Below are 22,064 nucleotides of genomic sequence, written 5' to 3' on the forward strand. Positions count from 1 at the left end.
GTAAGTCTGAGCAGCGCCTAACACAGTGGATCTGTCTCCTTGTAGGAGCGGTGGCGCGGACAGTCACRTTGGAGCATAGTCCATCGTTGCAGGCTGTCTAGTGAGACTTACCTGTAGTTTTGGGCTGCCCTTTAGCTGTGTCAGCAGGTGGAGTTTCGGGGACTCAGWGGCCTCTTCTTTAAGAAGTATGTCTGAAAACACACTCTGAGGGTGTTTGCCAGGAGACAGCTACATTCCAGGGAGCGACTCTTTTGTCTTGCTAAAATCAAGGAAATCTGATTGAAGTGCAGCCTTGCTTTAGACTTTTTCCCCTTCTTTTTGACTTTGTCCCTGACCTACATACTGGATCCTGCCATGCTGGTTGGAAGTAATTGAGACCATAGTGTTAGGCTATTTACCAAGCTGTTCACTTGAAAATAACCTTACTGTGTCCAGTCCACACCTGTTCTGGGATAATTCTGGAGGCAAATAACAAAGCGCTATTAACCCTTCCAGCCACGTGCAACATGTTCAAGATCTAACTATAGTATGAGGCTATACTTCGGCTGATGCCAGGAGGAATTTGTGAAGCAGAGTGTGCTTTAATCTCTGTATCTGTCTCCCAGCTCCATGGATGACTCCAGCCAGCTGCTGAAGCCAGGCCCACTCTATATCCACATCCAAATGAAGACACTTTCAGAGACCTCCTTGTAAAAGTTCCTGCCGGATGGTTGTTGGCTTGGTGTTGAGTCTGCTGGACCAGAGGCTGTGCTGGAATGTGTGTGTGGAGGGGTATTTTCTTTTGTTATCCCAGTGGTTGGTTCTGATTAAAGGATCTGTTTTGAAGGGGCTGCTAGTCAGTTGCCTAGAAAACTTGCTTTCATTTAATTAATCGTGATGAATTTTGTCTGAAGGTTTTGTAGGAGAGAGCAAGCAAGCATATCCTTGGCTTCTTTCCCTTGGAAAAAGGCAGGGTTTCGTGTCTGGAACTGCAGCTCTTTTGTCTCTCCAGGTCAACATCCTTCTCTGTCCTTCGGGTTTTTATTTTACAAGCCGTGTGCTTGCAGAGGTAGATCCAGTTTGAAGTCCATCCAGGTGTGGAATGAGGAAAGAACCGTCAAGAAGATTACAGGAGCTATTCTGCAACTCATTAACTCAATCTCTTCCCCTTCTTGTTATCTCCTCCCCATGCCTGGGGCCTTTCGAACTGGTGCTGTAAGTGCTTCTTGGTTAATCTAGCCCACCTGGACAGGTGTATGAAGAAAGGAATTGCCTTCCGGGGAAGGACTAAAGGAGCATAGATTGCAGAGGGAGTCTGCTTTTGGGAACTGCTAATCCCAGTTTAACATTATGACAGCTGCTTGTTAAAATCAGGGTGTTTTTTAACAGGCAGTTAAAGGAGAGGCTTTGCACGCACATTTAGCTGAGAATAATAGTGAGCCATGTGCATTTGATCTTTTTTTTTTTTCTTAAATCACGCAAATTGTACATGGAAAGAATTCTACGGCGTCAGCTCGCTGGGGTTTGGAATTTACAAGGTTTGCAGTCACATACAGCTTGCCGTTTGGGGGAGAGAAAATGGCAAAGCTTTCTTTTTGTTTTATTTCATCGTATTTAATTTGTTTATTTTAGATCAAGTTCAAATCTCTTACATAAATCCAGCCTTTTTGGAAGGTACACTTACTGTTGGTTTTTTTTCAGCAGTCTTGGTAGCAGATTGTCGTGTAAACTTGTCTAGGTTCTTGTTTTTATAGCTACATGTAAAGACTGCTTATAAGCTACAATTCTGCGTATGGTGAGAAAACAGCATGCAGATCTAATTTGAGAGAGTCTATATACAAAGAAAGAAGCAGAGGTTTCTTTGCCTTGGGGATTTTATGGTCAGGAAGGCTATATCCTACGAAGATGTCTGTTTTTTTCCTACACTGAACTTCAGTAAACTTGGTCTATTAACATGGTTTTCTCTGCAGGACTGTGGTGTTGGATAAGAAACATGAAGAGCTGAGGCAGAGGAGGGACTATCAAACAGACATTTGCTGTATTTTATGTAATTTCACTGCTGACTTTACCCAACTGCCTTGCAGATCAGCGATTATTTGCTGGTTGGTTTCTTGTAGGCAGCACTGTGGAAGTCAGAAACTGTACAGCTCCTGCACAAGCCTCCAGATGAGCTCAAGGAAAGGGGTTCTTTTCTGCCAGCCCTTAGGTATGAGGTGTGAATGGCAGGTCTGTGATGCAGAAAGGTGTAAAAATTTCCCAGGTAGTTCTGGCATGGGAAATCCTTGCTCCTGCAGCTACAYAGGTCCAGGAGAATTAATTTAATCCATCAGGACTGAACAACTAAATTTGGTATGGGTATTTGCCTGCTACATTTTTGGCACCTCTATCCCAAATCGTTTGTGGATGAGAACACCTTTTCTGTCTCCTGGAGAAATGCCAGTCTCTTGTGGCCTTTCCTTCAGCTGGCCTTACTGCTAGCACTGGTTACTTGGGATTTTCATGCACATTTCCAGATCTCCAGCTATTGCCTCTCTGTTTGAGAGAAGTCTGGCTGTTTCAGTGCCAGGGATGAGCTGAGGATTTTCCAGACGCACATCTGTATAGGAGAAGCTTGTTCAGCAGTGATCTCCTCTTCAGGCCCAGCACAACTTGGTTCAGCCTTGGTGGGCTGATGCTGCCAGTTTGGCGCTGCCTCCTTTACAGCAGTAATGAACTGGCCCTCATCACATGGTTCRGAGGCAGTGTCTTGGTGGCGTATTACTAATAGTCACAAGTGTTTTAACCTTAAGGGTGTAACCCTTAAGCTATGGCATAAATTCCCTCTACCCCAGCTTTAAAAGCTGGTGGRGGGAAGCTGACCTTTTCTTGTTATGGCACATTGAGCAACGCTCTCTCTCCCTGCTGTTCCCTTACTCACCAGGCTGCTGTCTTGTAGAGCTGAGGGGATGTGGGCTTTTTTGTATGGTTCATTTTACTTTGTGTATTTGGCTTTAACTTTTGCTGTTCTCCTCCTCTGTTGTGTAATGATAACCCTGCTGCTCCTCTCTTATTGTCGTATCTCACTTGCAAGGTCTGGGATGCTCGGAGTGTGCTGCAAAGCAGACCCGGTGGCGTAGTGTTGGTGAGGGGTGCTAGGACGACAAGAGACTGCAGATTTTTTTAAAAGGGGGAAAACAGTTGGAAGCTGTGGCTTCAGGAACTGGAACCCAGAATTCAAGTGGCGAACAGGGATACTTGCAGGCATTTCTGTTTAGAGCAGGCTCACATGCTGCCAAGGCAGGTTTTCTGCAGCTCTTATTAAAAAGGAGGCTGCAGTGTGTGTGTGTGTGTGTGTGTGTGTGAACACACTTAAATGCTTATCTGCAGATCTGAGCTTTCTAAACTTGCCTCTGCTCTAATTGCAGAGTGTAGACTCTACATGCAGAACAACTGAGCCTGAAGTGATAATCCCAGGTTTAGCCCTGAGGGAATGCCTGGCACTGTTCTGGCCTGATTTTTAATGGCTCTGCAACTTGCTGCTGGTTTGCAAAAGCTTTAAATTGTTATCCCTGAGCACCTTGCCCAACTTGGGCAAGCTCCTGGGATCTCTGGTCCTCTGAGAATACCCGTATGTTGTGATTTTTTTTTACTCCTTCCTCCTTCCTCGTGTCAGGCCTGAATTGGGCTTGTGTCAGCTCCAAAGACCTGCTGAAAAGTGGTACAATCCCAGCCTGTGCTCTCTGCTCACACACAGAGGAGAGAGGAGACCTTGACTTCCAGTGCCCCTCCTGCCTCATCTGAACAACCCTTCCTTGCCCCGCTGCTGCATGAACTGTATCCATGCAAGTCCCTTCTCTTACGTTGGAGAACTCCTTTCTCCTAGGCTAATAACCTGTGTCTGATTTAGTTTCCAGGCAGACCGCCCTGCATTAAATGTCGTCATTTTCCCTCTGCTTCATGAGGACTTGACAGAGGTCATCAGAGATGTCCCCATGAGGCACTTGGATGAAATTACCTTGTTTAAAAGCAGAGTGGCCGAGGAGCCTCCCAACCTGTGGTGGTGACTGTTACGGCATGGAAGGGACAATTGGAGTGAACACACGAAATAGCTTCTCGTTGGCCTGGATTCCCCGTCTTCAGCCCGTGGCCTCCTCACTGGATGCTGTACAATCACTTTAATTAGGTGCAATTGCAAAATAATAATGCTGGGCCTTTGCCGTGGGGAAACATCTACTGGGTAATGCTCGCATCTGAAAAGCCTAGCTCCAAGGCTTCTGGAATGCGATGAGTATTTCCTTGCGGTTAATAATGAATTGCTTTGTTATTTTACTTAAGTTAAAGGTAAGAGAAACTGACCTAATGATGCTCTTCCCCTGTGTTGCCTGGTGTAAGGGCCGCTGTGTACTTTGGCAGTGTGCTTTGTGATATTGGTGGAAATCATTCTTTGCTTTGGTCTATTTTTGGCAAAATAGGAAGCCTAGGCCAGCTAAGAGGCACAAAAGTGTGTTGCTCGGTTGAAATGCATCACATCTTTTCTATGTTACAAATATGCATTTGTAGTCTCATACACATGCAATCACAGATATTTAAAGGGTTTTTAGAACGAGAAGTACCTCAAGGACTCTTTTCTTTTTTTGGAGTAACAAATCACGGTCATTAGCCCCCTGGCTATGGTATGTTCTTCTTGCTGATAATGTTTCCATCAGATGGCCTGATGGAAGAAGTTCTCAACTGTTTTAGAAATCCTTGTCCTAGGGTCAGTGGAGCCCACAGTGAGTAAGTTAAAGCTTAGATCTGATTTAAATGCAGTCTGTCTTGCAGTTGAGATGGGAATGTAGTGTTCCAGTTCTGTCCTTAGATCCCATGCCTTGAGCTCATGCTAATTTTAGAGACATTAATGAGGTATTTTCACAGTGTGATTTCAGTCGGCTTCTCTGCTCCACAGAACTTCCTCAGGCATCAGCAGTGGTCTGGATCACTTTCATATTGCCTTATTTATTGAGCACTTTTGAAAGCATCAGACAGCTGTACCAAAAGCCAAGCTACAAAGTCCTGGAGCGACATTTCTGGGTGCTGGTCAGATTTCCCTTTTGCTGGAGTATTTTGTGATAGAATGCTGGGTTTGTCTTTTGCAAAACAGTTATCAACTTCAAGTTCATCCAGTTTCTCTCGCCCGTAATCTCCTAAATGCTACCTAATGTGTTGAGTGGTTTTGCTGCAACACTGCTTTTCTGGGGAGGTCCAGTGTAATCTAGAGGTGATGTCCCCACCTCCTTGTCAGCATTTTCTACACAGGATGCCATCTCCTGAGTGCTGATCTGTGATCAATGACTCTGAGGAAGCCTGGTTTGACAGGGGATAGATTTGAGAGCAGAATGCATCTCTCAGCTTCAGAGGACTTTCCTTCCTTGCTTTCCCATCGGTCAGGTACGTACCTGTCTGGAACTCTGACTTGTTGGTTTATATTTTGGGCCAGACTGTGGTATCCCTTATGCTCAGATAGGTTAATGTTAACATGCTTATTAACGCTGTAGCCTTTTATTAGCCTAAGTCTGCGCATTGCTAAAATGAACCCCTGGGTGTGTTTGCTGTCTGCCTTTGGTTTCTCCCCTCTCCCCGGTCAGGCCTGGGTGCCAGCAGCAGTTTCAGATTTGCAGCCAAGAGCGAGGTGGTGAGGTAGGCTCGCACTTCCCTGGGGATGACTGTCTTCCTCACCACTGAGCTCTGAGCGCTCCTGAAATGTTTGAGACTCTCGGCCGCCGGTTAGATACCATCCTGGTGTGTGTGCGAGGAGCTGGTACCCCGCTCTTGGCATCCTGCCACTGTTTTCTCTCCCACTCTCCCAGCGAGGTCATTCTTTCTGCCTCTTGTCATCCCGCTCACCTGCTTGAATCCCTCTCAGCCAGCTTCCCTCTCTCCTCCTTCCCCCCTTCAGCAAATCAGATGCACCTTTTGGCAGGAACATGAGCCATGGCTTTGTCCAGTTCAGGCCACTTCAGCTCTGCCTGGTTTGTGTCTGGGGCTCTTTCCTCCTACGAAGGAGGAGGGTTAGGCGGTGAGCAGTGTTTGAAGCATTACCAAAGCTGCATTCCTCTTGTGTCTAGCCCCAGGGCAGGGTAGAGGGAAGGCTGAGGGTTTGGAGGTGTGGAGCCAGCTCCCTATTGCTTCAGGGGACCTGTTTTGTCCCATGGAGGAATACCGACATTTGGTACGTGCCGCCGAAGCAAGGCCTGTCCCACCCTGAAGAGGGATTTCCCCTCCGTGCACGCACCGAGGCGCCAGCAGGAGTTTGGCAGAACTGCCAGCTCGCTTGCTCCCATCCTGCTGGAAAACCTGAGTTCGGGGATAGTGGTATGCACAACACACCTGTCGCTTAATGCTGTTGTTAACCCTTTGCTCTTAGGGATGAGGTTAACCTGATGAAACATGCTTTCCTTAGGCCTTTTGCTTGGCAAAACGATACCCATCTGGTTTTATGACACCATTATGCCATTGCCTGGAGCACGATGTTTAGACATCTGTGTTCAAGGTAGCAGGTCAGTGGTTTTGATATGAGCATTGCCAGTTGCAGTCAGGGCTAGGAAAGGTCACCCACAGGTAATTGAGTCAGCACCACAAATAGTGATAAAAAGCTTAAAAACTTCTTCCACCTTCCAGTCCCCAACTGCGGGCCAATGCTCAGTATCTGTAATACAAATCCTCCTATGGTGAGTGAGAATTTCCGCTGCTTCTGCACTCCAGGCAGGATTCACCAGATGTTAATAATGTGCTTATTTTCTCTAAGTGCTATTTTGGCATCGGTGTTAATTACAATTTATATTCTGCAACATTTACACTGGGAAAAGAACCCACCCTAATAGTCCCCAATTGGCAGAGCCGGGCTATTAAACATAGCACCATATGTTCTGAGCAGAGCAATATATGGGACTCGGAGCCCAGTCAGCGCGGAGGCTACAGCGTGCAGTGCAGGAGGAGAGAAGAACGGGGAGACTGGCGTTTTGTTCTGAGTTGTTGTTTAATGTGAAATCCTCCCTTTCCTCTGCTCTCTATCCCCATCTCTCCAGCAATCTCTCCCTGCTATCTGTAAGCATCTCAATGAGGTGATCTCCTGAGCCTGCTGATACCACTGTCCGTGGTTTAAAATAAATGAATTCAATTGCAGAAGGTGCCCTTCTCGCAGGGCCTGCCTCTGCAAGCTTCCCAGCCCCTGCTGGCCTGTTTCTCGCTGCGCTCCGAATCAGACCTCCCATTTTTGGAGACTGCAGAAGAAATCTTTGCATTGACCACCAAAGACATCTCCACATTTCTCTGGGAGAAGGATATTCTGGGGCAAGTGCAGCTTGTGGCTAACGTCAAAAGCTGTTTGCCACTCTGTTAATGGCAGAAGTCTGTTTATCAATGTGGCTTTTGGCTCCTGCAGGCTGGGAGGGTCTAGATTTGAAGAGTGGCAGTGGTTTTGGTGTAGAGAAGTTTGATGGGACCAAGTCACCAACATTTCAATAGGTTTCTTGGAAGGACTAACTTAAAGGACTGCTTCCTCAGCCTTTTTGCAAATCTGGTTTCATGGCCTCTTTAGAAAAYGGTCGTGCATTCATGGTTCAGTTTGGAAAGGGGGCTGTATGGTAGCGAAGCTTTGGGAGAGCTTGGATTCAAGTGACTCGTGCGTTGGGGTGATGGCTCAGCTCCTGCTTTTCCCTGGGCTGTGCCCTGCTGTTGGCCCCCAGCTGCCCMTTCGCGGCTGGGGAGTCGGGCTTAGCAGGAGCCCTCCCGCTGCCTGGCTGATCTCCAGAGGCGAGGAGATCCTGGGACGTTGTGCTGGAACGGGACTGTACCTTGGGAGGAGGCAAGTGCTTTCTCCCACCATCCTGTTTTTATGGTGGGGTATCCCCCTGCAGCCGCAGAACTGCGGGTTTTTTCTCTTTGTGGAGTTAAATCCATGCAGGGGAGTGTTTCAGCTGCTTAAGGGAGGCAAAATCCCCCCTGTGCCGATGCCAGTGGATGCTGTGTCTGGCCAGAGCTCCGCTCCCGTCTGCGGGGAGCCCGGCGCAGAGCGGTGCGAGCGGTGCTGGGTGCTGCAGAGGCAAGTCTCCTCCACTGCAGCTCTCCTGCCTCTCTGATTAGATGCGCAGGCAGCCGGGGTTCGCTAGCAGGAGAATCATTTCCATAGAAACCAACTGGGATGTTGTACGGGGAATAATGATTAATAGTGAAGGGATGTTGCCTCAGGCCCTCTTCATTTTTTAGGGGGCAGCGAGGGACAAGCCGGAGCCCAGGTAGGGGGATAGGCAGTCTTAAAACTAATGGAAACCATCCCTTCCATTAATTTCCAGGGCAGCCTCCCCTCTTCTCCTCCTGCCCTGCCCCCCCAGCGCTGCTTCCCAGCTTTCGTCAAATTTTCAAAATGGCTAACCTGGTTAGAAATAATCATAATAATAAAAAAGGATGGATGAGGTCTGACTACTAACATTGTTGCTGTTAGCAGCAGGATTTCAGCCATAAAACATGAAGCAAGGGAGGCATTGACCTTTCCGCTGTTTGAAATGAATGGAGACATCAATATCTATTGTTTTGTGGCATTGACCTCTGACGCTCTGCGTTCTCCCTTCTCCTCTTTTTTTTTTCTCTTTTTTTTTTAATTTCCCCCTGACACTCGAGGAAAGGGGTCAGTTTGTACCATCTATTGATCCCGATCTTACTTAGTGATAGGGAAATAATTAGAATTTTAAAGATCTCTGCTGCGCGCTGGCAAAATACATACGCAGGCGTGCACACTAAGCCCCCACTTCCTGCCTCACGTCCTTCCCCCTTCCCTGTGGAAATTCAAAGCTCTGAGATCTGAAGGAAGGCAGATCAATATAGGTTTAATTATGATGGGGTTTTTATTTCAGTTTTTAAAATAGTAAAGTGTAACGTTTTATGTTAATGTTGTCAGAGTCTGGCTGCCTGGTGCCTCGTTTTATTTATTGTTTTAAGTAGCCCCTTCTTTTGTGAACTTCATCTATGTACTGAGAATGTGAAATCAGGCATTGCTAATTAGCTGTATGACAATTAAGTAATGTAGCACAAAACCATTAGGACACTGGATTTGTTTTTGAAGTTTGTCCTTTGAAGTGGAAGCTGCAACTCCCTGCCCAAGGCTGCTGGAAAAATGTTTTTCTATCAAAACTTTCTTTGAAAATAAAATGTCAGTGTAAGAGTCCCTATTTCTGTCGTCTCTCCCATATAAATAGCGGGTGGAAATTGTTTCTCATTGTAAAAACTGCTGGCACTGATAGAAAGGGGAATTCGGAAAAGCTTTAAATGGGCAGCTGGTCTCCAAACACCCTTGGTTCTGGTAGAGATGTTACCCAACCTGCTGGTTTAGCTTGTTGCAAGAGAACTGTGTTGCTTGGGGGAGACAACCCAGGCCACCACCGGCGCCCTGGAGATGCCAGTGAGAGGTGGCCCTCAAAACAGGGGGCTGCCCTCTAATGCGTGCGGTGCCACCAGGATGCCGCGCGGCCTGTTTGCAAACACCGACAAGCTCCTCGGTTCAGACTCCTCCATCYGTGCACGCGTGTGACACTTGTATTTGCATCTGGCCCTTTGTCCTAGTAGTGAATCAAATTCTGAATGTGCAACTTTCATGTACGCTGGTGGCATGTAAAACTTCAAATAAAGAGTGAAACTGATTTTGAACTAGGCCTCTTTCATTGCCTCCTGCCTCTTATTCTCCCTTTAAAACTGAAGCCCAAAGCCRTCCTCCTAGGAGGCATGCTTCGGTGTTGCATCGCATGTGTAAGCCGTGCGAGGCGAGTCGCTACGGCAAGGCGTAGGGGCAGGGTGTGCTGGCTGTAGCCCCGGTCCGCGCTGGCAGTGCTAATGGGACTTACAGCCCTGTTTTCCCCCAGGTCTGAGGTTTTCAGGTGCTGCTCCGTGCATCTTGGGGCCTGCGGCCGTGGGTTCAGCTGTGCGTTGCAGACGGAGCGACTTGGCGTTTAGGGCACGCTTAGATCTCCGACCTCGACCAAAAGCGGGCTGAGCCTTGTTGCTGCGTGGCGAAACAGCTGTTCTCCCTGGGCTGTGGGTGAGTGAACCGAAGTGACTTGTGGAGGGTTGGTCGCTCTGAGAAACACCAGGCTATGACTTAAACCGTGCTCTGGCCACTCCACCCTCGGGCAGCAGGCTGGGCCCTCACCACTTCTTTGCATGCAGCCAAAGACTGAATTCAAGGGTCTAGTAAATGTCAATGGGGGTGGTCAAAACCCCGTTGATGTCACTGGGATGCACGAACGTATCTGACCTGAGATGCTGAGGGTGTCGGAAGAGGAAGCTGGTCTGATAGAAGTGGTCAGCATGGGCTGCTCGTGATGAAGGAGCTCTGCAGACGTTAAGCACCATGACGGTGTGAGCTCTGCAAACCCCTTGCTGCCGCCACGGCTGGAAGTGTGATCCGTGGTTCCTGGGGACACGCGGTGGTGGTTGGAAGCATATTGCCATTAAATATTGAAGGGAAGGAGGGCAATGGGACTGATGTGCTGGACCGCAGCCCTGTGCATGCTAACAGCTGGGCAGYGCCAGCCTCTAGGTTTGCCTACGCAGAAAAGCTGATCAGTTCTGACCGCAGCAGCGTTAAAGAAAACGTGCGTCTGTCTAGCTGTGTCTTGTGTTGCTGTTTCTAGGGAAGCTGGGCCACAGGCACTTGCAGCACCTGTTTTGGATTAAAAAAATCCTCAAAACAAAYGCGCAGGAAGAACAGCCTGCTGGGAAGTGGTGCAGCTCCCTGTACCCATGTGCTTAAATTGACTCACCCAGGTAAGTAAAGCACTTGGAGAGCACTCAAAATTGATGCAGAATCAGTTTTAAACAGGTGAGTGCAGGCAGGAGGTATAACGGGACCACGGGAGGGCACATGTGCTGCGGTCTCTTGCCAGAGCAACCCTGGGTCCTGCGCAGGGGTTCGCTTCAAAGGCAATCACGGGATCTCTGGGGCTGCTTCCCTGCTCCGGTGGGGCTGATCAAAAGGGCACTGAACGGAGACCCTCCCTCCATTCCTCTCCTGTGCTTGTGTTTAAGTTATGGATTTTATTGTTCCAATAACTTTTATCTGAGCGTGTTTTTGGGGGAGGGAGGAAAGAGATAAGGAGGGAGGAGGCTGAGGAAAGAATGTGCTTTTTAGACTCCGATAGGCCTCCGACTTATCACTGGGGCTTGCTGCATTGTTTCAGCATTAATAATCCAAGAGGAGGACTTAAGGGGGAAATGGCTGGAAGGGCTTCAGTCGATGCGATACGCTGGTGGGAGGAAACACAGCGAAGGCCCGCATGGAGCAGCCCTCTTCCCATTTCGTACAGATCTTGTGCCCTCTGCCAGCTTATCTGTTGGTGAAGGGATCCGTTAGCCCAATTCTGGGAGGGGGGAGCTGAAAACGGAGGAGTGAAGTGGGGCAGAGCCCAGCTGGGCAGGGTGAAAAATCTCCTGGAACCGGTTGGTTACTTTCCGTGTTACTGTGCTACCCTGTTTTCTCAAGTAACGGCTGTGCAAAAGTAATAACTGCTTTTTCCCTGCTTCCCCCGCCGGTCCTGTGCAGCAGGTTACCTGCCTGGTCTCGAGCGACACTATAATAGCTGTTCTCTCGGGTTTTATCCCCAGATTTTGCCCTGAAATATACAGCTGGTATTTGGGAAAATACGGTGCTGAGCTCTGAAAGGTGGGTCTGGGAGAGGAGCCAAGAGGCTCTTCTGCTTGCTGTGGGGAAGGAGGAGGCTGGGGAAGCGCCTAAAATCAAATCATGGCAATCCTGGACTTGTTTAAGGGAGAGAAGAAAAAATTAAATTGGGAAGGCTACTGGCTTATCCTGTGAGCTTCACCTCTCCTCTCCTGCTGTCTCCTAACAGGGCTGGGCAACCACAGAGCTGGAGCCCTGCACCTGCAAAGATGCTTTATTAATTCCCGCCTGGGCTGTCAAAGAGCTCCTTTGGGCTCTAGCAGTGGCGTGTGGACATGCAGGCTTTTGGATATCAGCTCCCAGACCCTTTGCTGTCCTCCAGGTTCAGGTGTCTGAGGAGAACAGGGTGGGTACCTGATGATGGAGAACAAGGTTGTGCGTTTCCTTGTGTTTTCCATGTGAAGGAGAAAGAGGGAGCTTGTATGTGCGGGTCTGCATCATTAGTGATTTCCTTTGCCCGAGAAGCGCCGCGCAGTGCTGGGGGCGGCACGCTGTCTCCCTGCTCCCTTCGCACCTCTCTGCTTTTKTTTTTTGCCTAAGGTCTCAGTGGTTTGTGTTGCTTAGTGCTGCCTGGTTTAACTGGGCTTGCTGGGCTGCAAGTACCAGCTTGCTTGGAAAGCAGCAGGTTACCACTAACACCGCAGATTTACAGCCTGCTTGCGGAGGGCAGAGAAAGGTCAGTGCGTGGGCTGAAGCGGTCGGCTCGGGTGAGATGYGCACTTAAGGTTGGGAGAAGTCCTGGAGATTCAGCAAGGCAGATGCAGAAAAAGACGCAGGGGASAAATATCTTTTAAAACATCTTTAGCCATGGAAACAAGCTGGCTGGTGATCATAGTTAAGGGTTTGGGGAGGACATATCTAAATGGAGCAGATGATCCAGTTCTTCTCTCCTGCCTGGAGATCCGGTCCTGGTCTCTCTTTATGGAGTCTCTTGCTACCAGACACTGAGAAACAGCCGCTTCCAAGTGTGGGTCAGGGCAGCGGAGCCTGCCTGCATCACCGGCCCTTTGGACGGGAAGGGACGTGCGGGTGCCTTCTGCCTTTGCCAGTGCTTGTTTCCAGCAGCAGCCCCAAGCTAATGCTGTGATGAGTGAGCGCTGCAGGTCAAAATGGCCAGAGATTTGAAGCAAGGTGGTCCTGCAGTGCCGTCCTATAGCTGTTTTGGGCAGTGACCTTCTTGTTCTGTTTGGCATCAAAGTGGACTCCCATCGTTGTCCTGTTCCCGTTTCATCGTGCTTGACTTTGCTTTCCGATGTGCCGGTGAAGCCCTGTGTGGAGGAGGAGAGTGGTACAGAGTGAAGAAGAAGAGGAAGATGAGATTTCTCTCTCCCGTGAAGCACAGATGGATGCAGAAGTATTTCTGAACAAGCAAGTCTCTCAGCACTGCCTCCTGGATGCCATGCTATCGCAGAGTAACATCGCTGTCCTCTCCTTCCCCTGACAAACAGGAATTAAAAGTACTACTAATAAAACCCTTTTGCTTTCTTGAGGAGGAAAAAAGAAGCCATGAAAATGCTAAAGGACATAAAGGGCATTCATGAAAGGGCTGGATGGTGGTTATTGCAGCAGGGGGAAAAACAACATTATTTCACTGTGCAGATAAAAGGAAGTGGAAAAGCAGCATATTTATAGCTAGGGAGCCTGGATTCCTTGTTAAGCCGCTATTATCAAATTAATGTCAAAATGCATCAAACAGGCACGAGTGTTCTGGGCCCCTTATGCAAAGTGCTTGCAAATTGGTTACAAATACATTTGTTTACAGGGTACGAGGCAGGAGCGAGCTAATTAGTCATTGTAGCAGGGTTGTTTTGCGTGGGTTTTTTTTCTTTTTTTTTTTTTTTGGCAATTACACAAACAAGCTGTTTTGAAGTATAAATACGTGCTATGTTACAGCCCCTTTAAAAAGGAATCAAACAGAAATTGCAGGATGTGGAGGGCTTAAAGGGAGCCATGTGGTGCGGAGCATCTTTGCCTCTCCTCCCTGGCCTCTGCGCAGATGTGTTGGCCCTTGCTGGGAGCTGAGCTCTGGGAAGTGGTGTGAAATCCTGGCTGAGCGCAGTGAGAGGACGACGTGCGTATGGAAAGGGAGCAGCCTGCATTTTCGGGTGCTCTGTTGGGGCTGATGAGTGCCCCTTGCATGGGGAGCGGTGCTGGGGCATGGATGGGGGCTGGCTGTAGCTGATTCAGCCAGCTGAGCTCCTCAGATGCTGCAGCCAGATCCCATGTCGGGGACTGAGCTGGCCTTTTTGTTATGGGATGTGTTAAGGTTTCAGCTATTCCTGCGCTGTCTTGCCAGCAGCTTGGCTTGAGTGGGGGCTGTGTGCAGCCTGGAGTGACCCCATGGCTTCTACCTTCCCATCAGCAGGGCCTCAGCATGGAGAACCAACACTGCGTGCCACCATGGGGTCCTCTTCGGTTTTCCCTTGGTGTGCCTGCCRGAAACACAGGAATTCAGCTTTCTGCTAAACGGCTTGGGATATTTTGGAGAGCTTTGGCTAGCGGTAGCAGCGGCTTCCATGGTTATGAAGTAGCTGGTGTCCTGCTAGTGGGTACCAACCATGGTTTGGAGGGATGCTGGGACTTGGAGAGCATGCAATGAGCTGGATGGGTGATGGCATTCCTTTTCCATGAGGAACAGGGTCTGATAACAAGGAAGGAAGAAAGAGCTTATCTGATCCTCAGCAATGGGAACAACGCGGAGGGGAGATGGAAACCTCCGGCTGCCCTGCATCTCAATGCATCCCATTCTGGGAGTAAATCACACCACACCTCTGCTGCTCAGGGAAGCTGCTAACTGGATCTGCTCCAGTGGGGGATGATAAAGCCAAGGGGGTTTTACTACCATTATTATTTTTTAAATTTACTAGGAAAGAGAAAGGAGAGATAAAGGAACAAGTTGTTGCCCCTCTTGTGCCGAAGGCTCCAGCAATTCCTAGCAAAAGGCGTGAAAACAGCCCCGTGTCTGCTTCTCCATTTGGATTCATTTCTGGTAAATATGCCCTTCAGGCTGGAATATCCCCTTCTGACAGCGCTGGCCTGTGGCCCGGCACCAGGCAGGTCCTGCACTACCTCAGGTGCTGGGAACATTGAGTTTAATGCCATCATAAAACACTGCTGTAGTTTCCATTCCCTGGAGGGGGGCAGTGACCGTGCAGGATGGCCGTGCTCAGCGCAGCTTTCATAGAGGTGCTTCCCGGCCAGCAAAGGTTGGTTGACGTAGCTGGGCATATCAGATCCTGCCTTGGCATGGCCRGGTCTGGGGGGGCTTATTGAGGTTCCTTCTGGAATTTGGGGCTTTCTTGGAAGCACATGGACTTGGCGCAGCTGAAGGGTCACCAGCTGAGCTCAACAAACCACGTCTCTGATGGTAGCGAGTCGGAAGTGGGATGAAGAGGTGTTTCATGTCTCTGGCCTCCCAGCTCTTCCATGGTTTCCAGATGTTGGGTGCAGCACATCGCTGAGCTCTTCGGGGTGGTATGTAAATACCACCACCAAGAGTGGTGGAAGAGGGCAGGGTTTCACCAGCCTCTTGCAGRAGCTCTGATATCTGCATCAGGCTTTATTTTTTTTAAGACCTAGAGTAAAATTTCTCTGCACATAGGACCTGGTTTTCAGTGGCACCTTCAGTACCCAAGTGCCTTGTTACCACTTTCTTTCTTGTCCTGTTGACATTTGCAAGCTCATTTGCCGTGGGGAGGGTGACTGATCCCGTCACAATCACAATGTGTGATTTTGAGGAATCTTCCCATTTCCAGCGTAATCCTATTCTTGCCCTACAGCCTCTGCAGGAGCACGACTCATCTGGTCAACAAATGTGTAAGCAGCCTACTGCAATCAGACTTTAACTAGGCGCCCAGTTGTTTTAATCAGAATGTGTCTCTCTTCATTTATGTCTGGGTTAAGGCTCTGATTTGACTGTCGTCTCCTGTTATTGCGGGTGACCGTGTAAGGGGAATGGATCCAGCTCTGTTCTGAGCGGTCGGGTGTTTCATGCCTGCTTTTCCTACGCAGAGCAGTGCCAGCGTCTCCCTGCTCTCTTGGCTGGGAGAAGTCTTCAAATTCCCACCCTCTTTAAGTTATGCTGATTTGTAACCTTCTTGGACCAGTGCTGATCCTTAGCTGGACAAGTTCTTTTGCCCTTCACAACATTTTACTCCCCTTGAAATATTTGACTTTCAGATGAAGTTCCCACTAGTGYCTGGTCTAATGGCATTTGTGTTCCTCTGCCTTTACTGAAAACACTTCTCCAGTCTAAAATAGCATTTGCCTTTTTCACCCATCAGCGGCTGTCGATCATCTCCTGATACYGATGCACCTGGATCCATCTCTGCCTCACTGCTTTCCATGCAGGYTCCCTTCTTATACCCCAAATTCATCCTTGCTGAGTGTGTCACCTTCCCCTGATGCTGCTGCAGGCTGCGTCAATTCTATCACGCTGCTCTTCAGGGCAACCCAGATCCTGGGGGAAACCAGCTCCTTCTCCGCATCCCAGTGTTGCATCCACAGGAGCTTCTTTTGGGGCCAAGGTTAGTAGTGATCCCTGGACTGATCTTCCTTTCTCAAGGAAGTCAAATAATAATGGGGAAATCCAGTATGATCTAGCTCTCTTTAGGTGTTTATCTATTAGGTAACAAAATGTTGGTCCAATTTACCTATTTGCTTTACTTAGCATCTCTCAAAATGGTTTTTTTCAGCCTTACTTTACTTTTGACTTTGGATTAGCAGTTTTTCATTTCTTAGTTGACTTGTTTCCCTTTTCCTAAGGAAATGGACAGCTTTTGCTGTCAACCTGTGCTATGACAGCACTCACAGCTTGCTAATGTCATCTGTTAAAAATCCCGCAGTTCCCCAGGCCACCTCCTTTGACGTTCTGGGCTGGAGGTGAACATGTTCAGATCTTCCACATGCCTCTCCCTGAGGATCCCTAGGATCCCAGAGGCTGCTGTGGTCCACTGCCATGTACGTACCTTAGGCCACACGATATTTGTAATAAGAGGCAGCTACTGCTGATGGCTGACAGACAACTTGCATCTCATCCCAGTGATTGATGTAGAGGCTGCAGCAACAGACTGACTTGATGGAGCTGTTGTAGCGGGAGGGCGTATTGCATGGATGAGACCAGACGCACTGTGCTCCTGCACTGGAATTAACTGCGTGAATCCAATTCCCTTCGCAATCTTAGATTAAAAAAGAAGTCATTAAAAGAATCTAAGAAGGCATTAASTGTGTATGACTCAAAGGGCTTAAAAGTTAAAGCACACCAGAGTGAAAGCGGTATGGGCAGCCTTCCTTGCCTCTTGGCAGTAAGATGCAACCTTCAATTATGTCACCAGGAACTTTTTTTTTAAGAATACAAAGATCTGTAGGGTCTACCTACTGTGTTGGTTGTCTAGGAGTGCCACAAGGAARAAGATGGGCTTTAACAACAGCCTGCTTTGTTCCCTCACCAGCTTGGAGCTTGCCTCTCAAAGCAGGAATAAAAAGTCAGGTGTGATGTTGTATCCACAAAGTAAGTGTGCGATAAGGGAGCAAAGAGTGGCTGACAGCRGGAGCAAGGCGCAGGATTCCTGCGTGCCACCTTGCGCATTGATTTGGGCACCTCCTGCAATTCCTTTCATGCAGGTTTTGTCTGAGATTGTTTTTGTTAAAGGAAAAAGAGAAGAGCAGTCTCAGTTTGGGGACAGGGCTGGYGTGTGGTGTCTGAGCAGAACGAAGCAAAGGAGCCTTCAATACCTGCTTTCCTCGGGCTGGCTTCACTTAGAGCTCCTGTAGTCGCTGAAAAACTATCCGTATTTCCTAGGGAGCAGTTTTCCAAAGCATCTCCTTTCTGTGCGTGCTGGCCCTGCGGAGCTGACTCACAGCTCGCTTTCTCCTTCTCCACCTGCAGTTGTGCTAACACCAGCGTTGCCCAGTGCCTGGATAAGATCAGCTGGGGCATGAAGAACGGCCGGGCGGTGGTGAACCTTGTGCAACGGTGGTGGTGGGGGCCAGTCTGAAGAGCTGGGCTGGAGGTGTGTGCTGCTGTGCTTGACTTATTGCTCCTGGTGCCTCGCTGCTGCGCTGTGCCAGGTTTGGATGTTTGCAAACGCTCTGCGTGGCCRCGGTGATGTTTCATCCCAGCAAAAACGACCTGGGCTCAGCCACCTGTGTGGTGCTGTCACCGCTCCTGGAGGAYGCTGCGGAAGAGGGAGCTGCTTTGGGATCACGGACCATCGTGAGCATGATCACTACCTTCTGCTCTCAGTGCAAGATGCCTTCTTTGATGCAAACACCTAGCAAAGCCTTGCTTCAGCCCGACATGCGCTTAGAGTGGCCAAAATGGGCTGCTGGCTCTAAACTGGGGCGTCCGCATTTCCAATCTGAATGCTTGYGCCTCCCGGGAAGGACGAGGGAAGCAGCACGCGGCAGCTGTTCGTGCYGCCGCTGGCTGTGCCGCAGCCGCCGCGCCGGTGCTATGGTGACGAGCCCGCTAGCAGGACCTGAGCGGAATAGCAGCCGGGTAATGAGCACCGGCGGCGAGGCGAGGGGGCAGTGCTGCAGAGATGAATTCTTGCCGCTTTCTGATGAAATCCGAGGATTTGTTGGGATGGGGAAGCCTGGGAAGGCGGCTCCAGGCGGCAGGAGCTGCAGCGGCTAATGTGTCTGCCTCGGCGGGGATGGGACGGGGCAGAGACCCACGCTCAATTTTTCTCCCTTTTTCTCTCTTTTTTTAATGTAGCGAGGTTGGAGGCTCGCTCAGAGAGCTCGGAGCTGCCGTCRCGTGAATACAGAGCGCGGCAGCAGTGACTTCCAGGCTGCCCTTTGGGCTGAAGTCCTTCCTACTGCAGTTCCCGAAATGCTCCGTGACCAAAATACACACGCAGCGCGTTTTGGGTGTCCTTGGACACGCTCCTTAATTGCCTCCTTTCCCCCTTTCCAATGGGGATGGCAACACYGCCCTGCGGTTGTGTCTCCTGCACCCGCCTGTGAGCGGTGCGGGGGACAGGAGCAGCAGCCCTTGCTCCGTGCCTGGGCAGCCGTTTGTGCAACGAGCCCTCGTGTGCTCAGCTGGGGCTGCTGTCCTCCCGGAAAGCACGAGGTTCCTGGAGCGTGGAGGTGTCAGAAATTCCTTGAACCCTTGGAACGGTGAGGGAAGCATTGCGGTTGTCTGGTCTCGGTGGTTTGTTGAGCAAACAGTCAAAGGACAAACAGGTTGCATCCAGACAGAGGGAATTTGCTTAGGTAACTGCTGGCCGGCGAGGCAGGAATAGGTGCGGAGATGCCGCCCCGGCAGGACGAAGGGAGCGGGGCTGGTGCTGGCGCGGGAAGGGCCGTGCCGGGGGCTCGCTCGGCTGCGGTGTGCCGCGATTCACGGCTCGGCGCCGCGGGTCCCCTTACGCCGCCCGTTCCGGCAGCGATTAGCAGCGGTGTCGGAGCAAGCGCCGGGGGTGGCGTGACGCTCGGCAGGCGCGGGGCGCCCCGTGCCCATCTGATAAGGCGGCGAGCACTGCCGGCAGTTCCCATTAACCAGGTATCCCCTTTCCCGCACAGGGCAGGCGCCGGAGGGCCGGCCGGCATCCGACGCGGCAGCACGAAGCCCCACGTGGCCCGCACAAGGCCCCCGCTCCGGCCCGGCCAGGCGGCCTCCCCCATGAGCCGCTCCGGTTCCTGCTCCTGGAGATTTGCAGCCGGGGAGACGGGAGGTAGGTGCCTGCATTTATTTTTTTTCTTTCTTTTCTTTCTTTTTGGTGATTTATAGCAGCTCGGCGCAGGGCGGCAGCCGCTTTCCTCCCCGGCAAGGTCTCGCCGTTTGCCCGGGTTTTGCAGCCGGCGTGACTAAGCCGTGGGCAAGCTGAAGGCTCGGCCAAGGCCGCCGCGTGGCGGTGACTCAGCCGGCAGCGCATCGAGCGCAGCCCCGTTCTCAGCCTGCGGCCTCGGCCGTGGCTCCGGGGACGTCCCCGTTGCCGTGCGGAAGAGCGAGGAGGGCTGGGATCGCAGAGGAGAGCAGGGGGATCCGTGCCCGAGGCAGATTCCTGTGGACTAGGCTTTTCCTCCCCTTCTCCGGGGGCCGTGGTGGCTCCAGGAATCCGCCCGGCTCCTGGCGGCTCCGCTGGGGGTTACAACCCCACTGCAGCCTCCGTAAGTTGGCCCCAATAACTGTGGGAAGCTGTCAGGCCTCTCGTTCCCCACCCCAAAGGCTGGAGCCTGCTGCAGACACAAGTGAGATGAGTCTGAGGTTCTCAGCTCTCAGACCTGTGCCTGAGGCGAGACCCCCCCCCCCCGCCCCCCCTTCCATGAGCATTGCCAATCTCTGTGCTGCCTGGTTACTTTTCCAGGCCAAGGGATGCCGGGAGAGATGAGATGTGGCACCTTCAGCAGGCGAGGAGGAGGAGGAGCTCTTTTTCTTCGTAGCTTCTCCCAGCCCTCTCCCTGCCAGGGGTTTGGGCTGAGCCCTCCCGAGGCCGCGCGTGGCCCGTCTCCCCACCACCTCCCTGGCCCCGGCCCCCCGTCACTCTGCCCTGGTCCCTCCTGGGGCAGGAGGAGATGCCGGAGGTGTCGGAGCACGAGTGCATGCGAGCAGCAGCTCCCAGCACGGAGCCGGGTGAGCGGGAACGCCGGCAGGCTCGGCTCCGCGGGCAGCCAGACTGCAGGAGCAGCCAGGCACCATTGCTGGTGGGACGGAGCTGCCCGGAGCGGTGTGCACCCGGGGTGCTGGGGGATTTGCTCGGGAACCTCCCGACCTTCTCTCCGCCCAGCCGGCTCCGTGTCGGTGCCTTGCAGGGAAGGGCACGAGCTCCAGGGCAGCCCCCTTCCAGGCGCGCGCTGCTGTAATCCCGGGGCCTGGCTTTGGGGGAGGGGGGAGCTCTGCAAGGACGAGCGCGCAAGGATCTTCAGAGCCCTCGTTTCATCTTCGAGGGAGAGTCTGGCAAATCCTCGGAGCCAGAACCGCCGCATTCCTCCGTTATTTATTGCCGGCGAAGTGCTGACGCGGCGCATTCTTTGCGCGCCGGCTCCCGCGCCGTGGGGCAGCTCGCCTCGTAGCCGCGCGCGCGGGGGGCTGCTCTCCAGCGGTTTCTTCCCGGGCGGAATATTTCGGTGCGAGGAGGAGCACCCCTCGGCAAAAGGGCGAGCTCCTAGCCTGGCTGGGCTGCGGGCAGGCAGATGCGATTCTGGTGGCCGAGCAGAGCCCTGGGACCCTATGTGCTGCCGGGAGCCTTCTTCCCCTGGATGGGGCGTCCATGGGGCAGACCACTTTTGGGAAGGGGCCAGGCTGGGCTGCTCTGGGTTGCCCCACGAGCGGTGGAGTTACTGGTGGAGCACCAGCCAGCGTTGGGGCCAGCGTCCCCGATGTCCAGCGCCCTTTGCAGGCACAACGCCAGAGCAAAAAGAATGACCGGATAGGCAGGGTAAAGATGTTCAGGTGTTGACCTCTGGGTCTCTGGGATGGTGTTGCAGCCCCAGTAGGCACTGGGAACCCCCCGGGTGCAATGGGAGCCTTGCAGAGAGGGCGAGGAGGCACAGTGGTTTAGGTGGAGAGAAGATAAATCCTGTTTGCGTGATAGTGGAAGAGGAGTCAGTAAGTAGGGAAGACCATGAGTGAGTGTAGGACTGTGGTAGCCCTGATCCGCATGGAATGGAGCAAGGAGGAGGGGTTGGAAATGGTTATCCATCCTATTTCTCTTGCTATTAGAAAAGCCACCTCCTCCCGTCTCCCTGGAAGGTCCTGTTGGGGCCTCCTGGTGGCCATGGGTCAGGCTCAGGCTTGAGCAATTCCTGCCCTGGCCTTCCAGCTTTGTCAGCAGTGGATGCTTAGGACACTGAGATTTGGACATCCAGCCACCTCAGTGGGATGCGATCTCGGGAGCTGGTGTCTGTCACATGGGATGACACACAGGGAAAGACGGATGCCCAGCTTGTGTGTGTCAAGAAGTGCCCTGGGGACAGCGGATACAGCCAAGGCCGTGGACAGCAGGAGCAAGCAGGCACTGGAGAGACCTGACCCGATGACCCACGTGGTAGCTGAGGAGATGCTCGATGTGAACTGGTCAGTGGGTCAGCAATGCTTTCTGGTCGCTGGCTCCCCTTTTCGGTAGCTTTGATGCTGGAGGGTGCAAGCCCCCATGATGCATCAGTAAGACAAGGCGTGAAGGAAGTTCTTGGCTTCCTGGGACACTGAAAAGGGGGCTTGGGACTCTCCGGACTTGGTGGGAATGTGAGCTGGATGGCAGAGGTCTGGGAGCTGCATTTGGTCAGGTTGCTTGGCCGCTCTGCTGCCGGCCGGCAACGCTCGCCTGCCTCCCGGGGCTGTTGCAAAATGTCCTCTGCGGTGGAAGCTGCAAACGGGAGATGCCGTGAGAGGGGAGTGTTGTTTCCTGGCTGGACTCTAGCATTGCGTCACTTCATAGTGATCGCGTTGTGG

The 22,064-nt window shown here is 51.6% G+C and overlaps 1 protein-coding gene across 17 annotated transcripts in view; it reads left to right on the forward strand.

The window, feature by feature from the left end:
• Positions 1-22,064, forward strand: part of FBXL18 (F-box and leucine rich repeat protein 18) — a 44,933-nt gene that overhangs the window by 15,047 nt on the left and 7,822 nt on the right. For 2 of the 17 annotated variants that reach the window (XM_026083056.1, XM_026083049.1), the window contains exon 5: positions 3,866-9,629. The exons of 1 other annotated variant lie outside the window; for it this stretch is intronic. In XM_026083056.1, coding sequence (XP_025938841.1) covers positions 3,866-4,022 — 157 coding nt within the window. In that variant the 3' untranslated portion in view covers positions 4,023-9,629. Of the gene's footprint in view, positions 1-605; positions 1,132-3,865; positions 9,630-9,848; positions 10,025-10,619; positions 10,753-11,589; positions 11,649-14,532; positions 14,655-15,948; positions 16,192-17,552; positions 18,165-18,383; positions 18,791-19,195; positions 19,348-22,064 lie in introns of those variants that run through there. 14 more of the 17 variants (XM_026083047.1, XM_026083048.1, XR_003256232.1 and 11 more) reach the window with 13 other exon arrangements.

Source organism: Apteryx rowi, unplaced genomic scaffold (genome assembly GCF_003343035.1).
Source record: "Apteryx rowi isolate R43461 unplaced genomic scaffold, aptRow1 scaffold_6, whole genome shotgun sequence".
NCBI classification, from domain to species: Eukaryota; Metazoa; Chordata; class Aves; order Apterygiformes; family Apterygidae; genus Apteryx; species Apteryx rowi.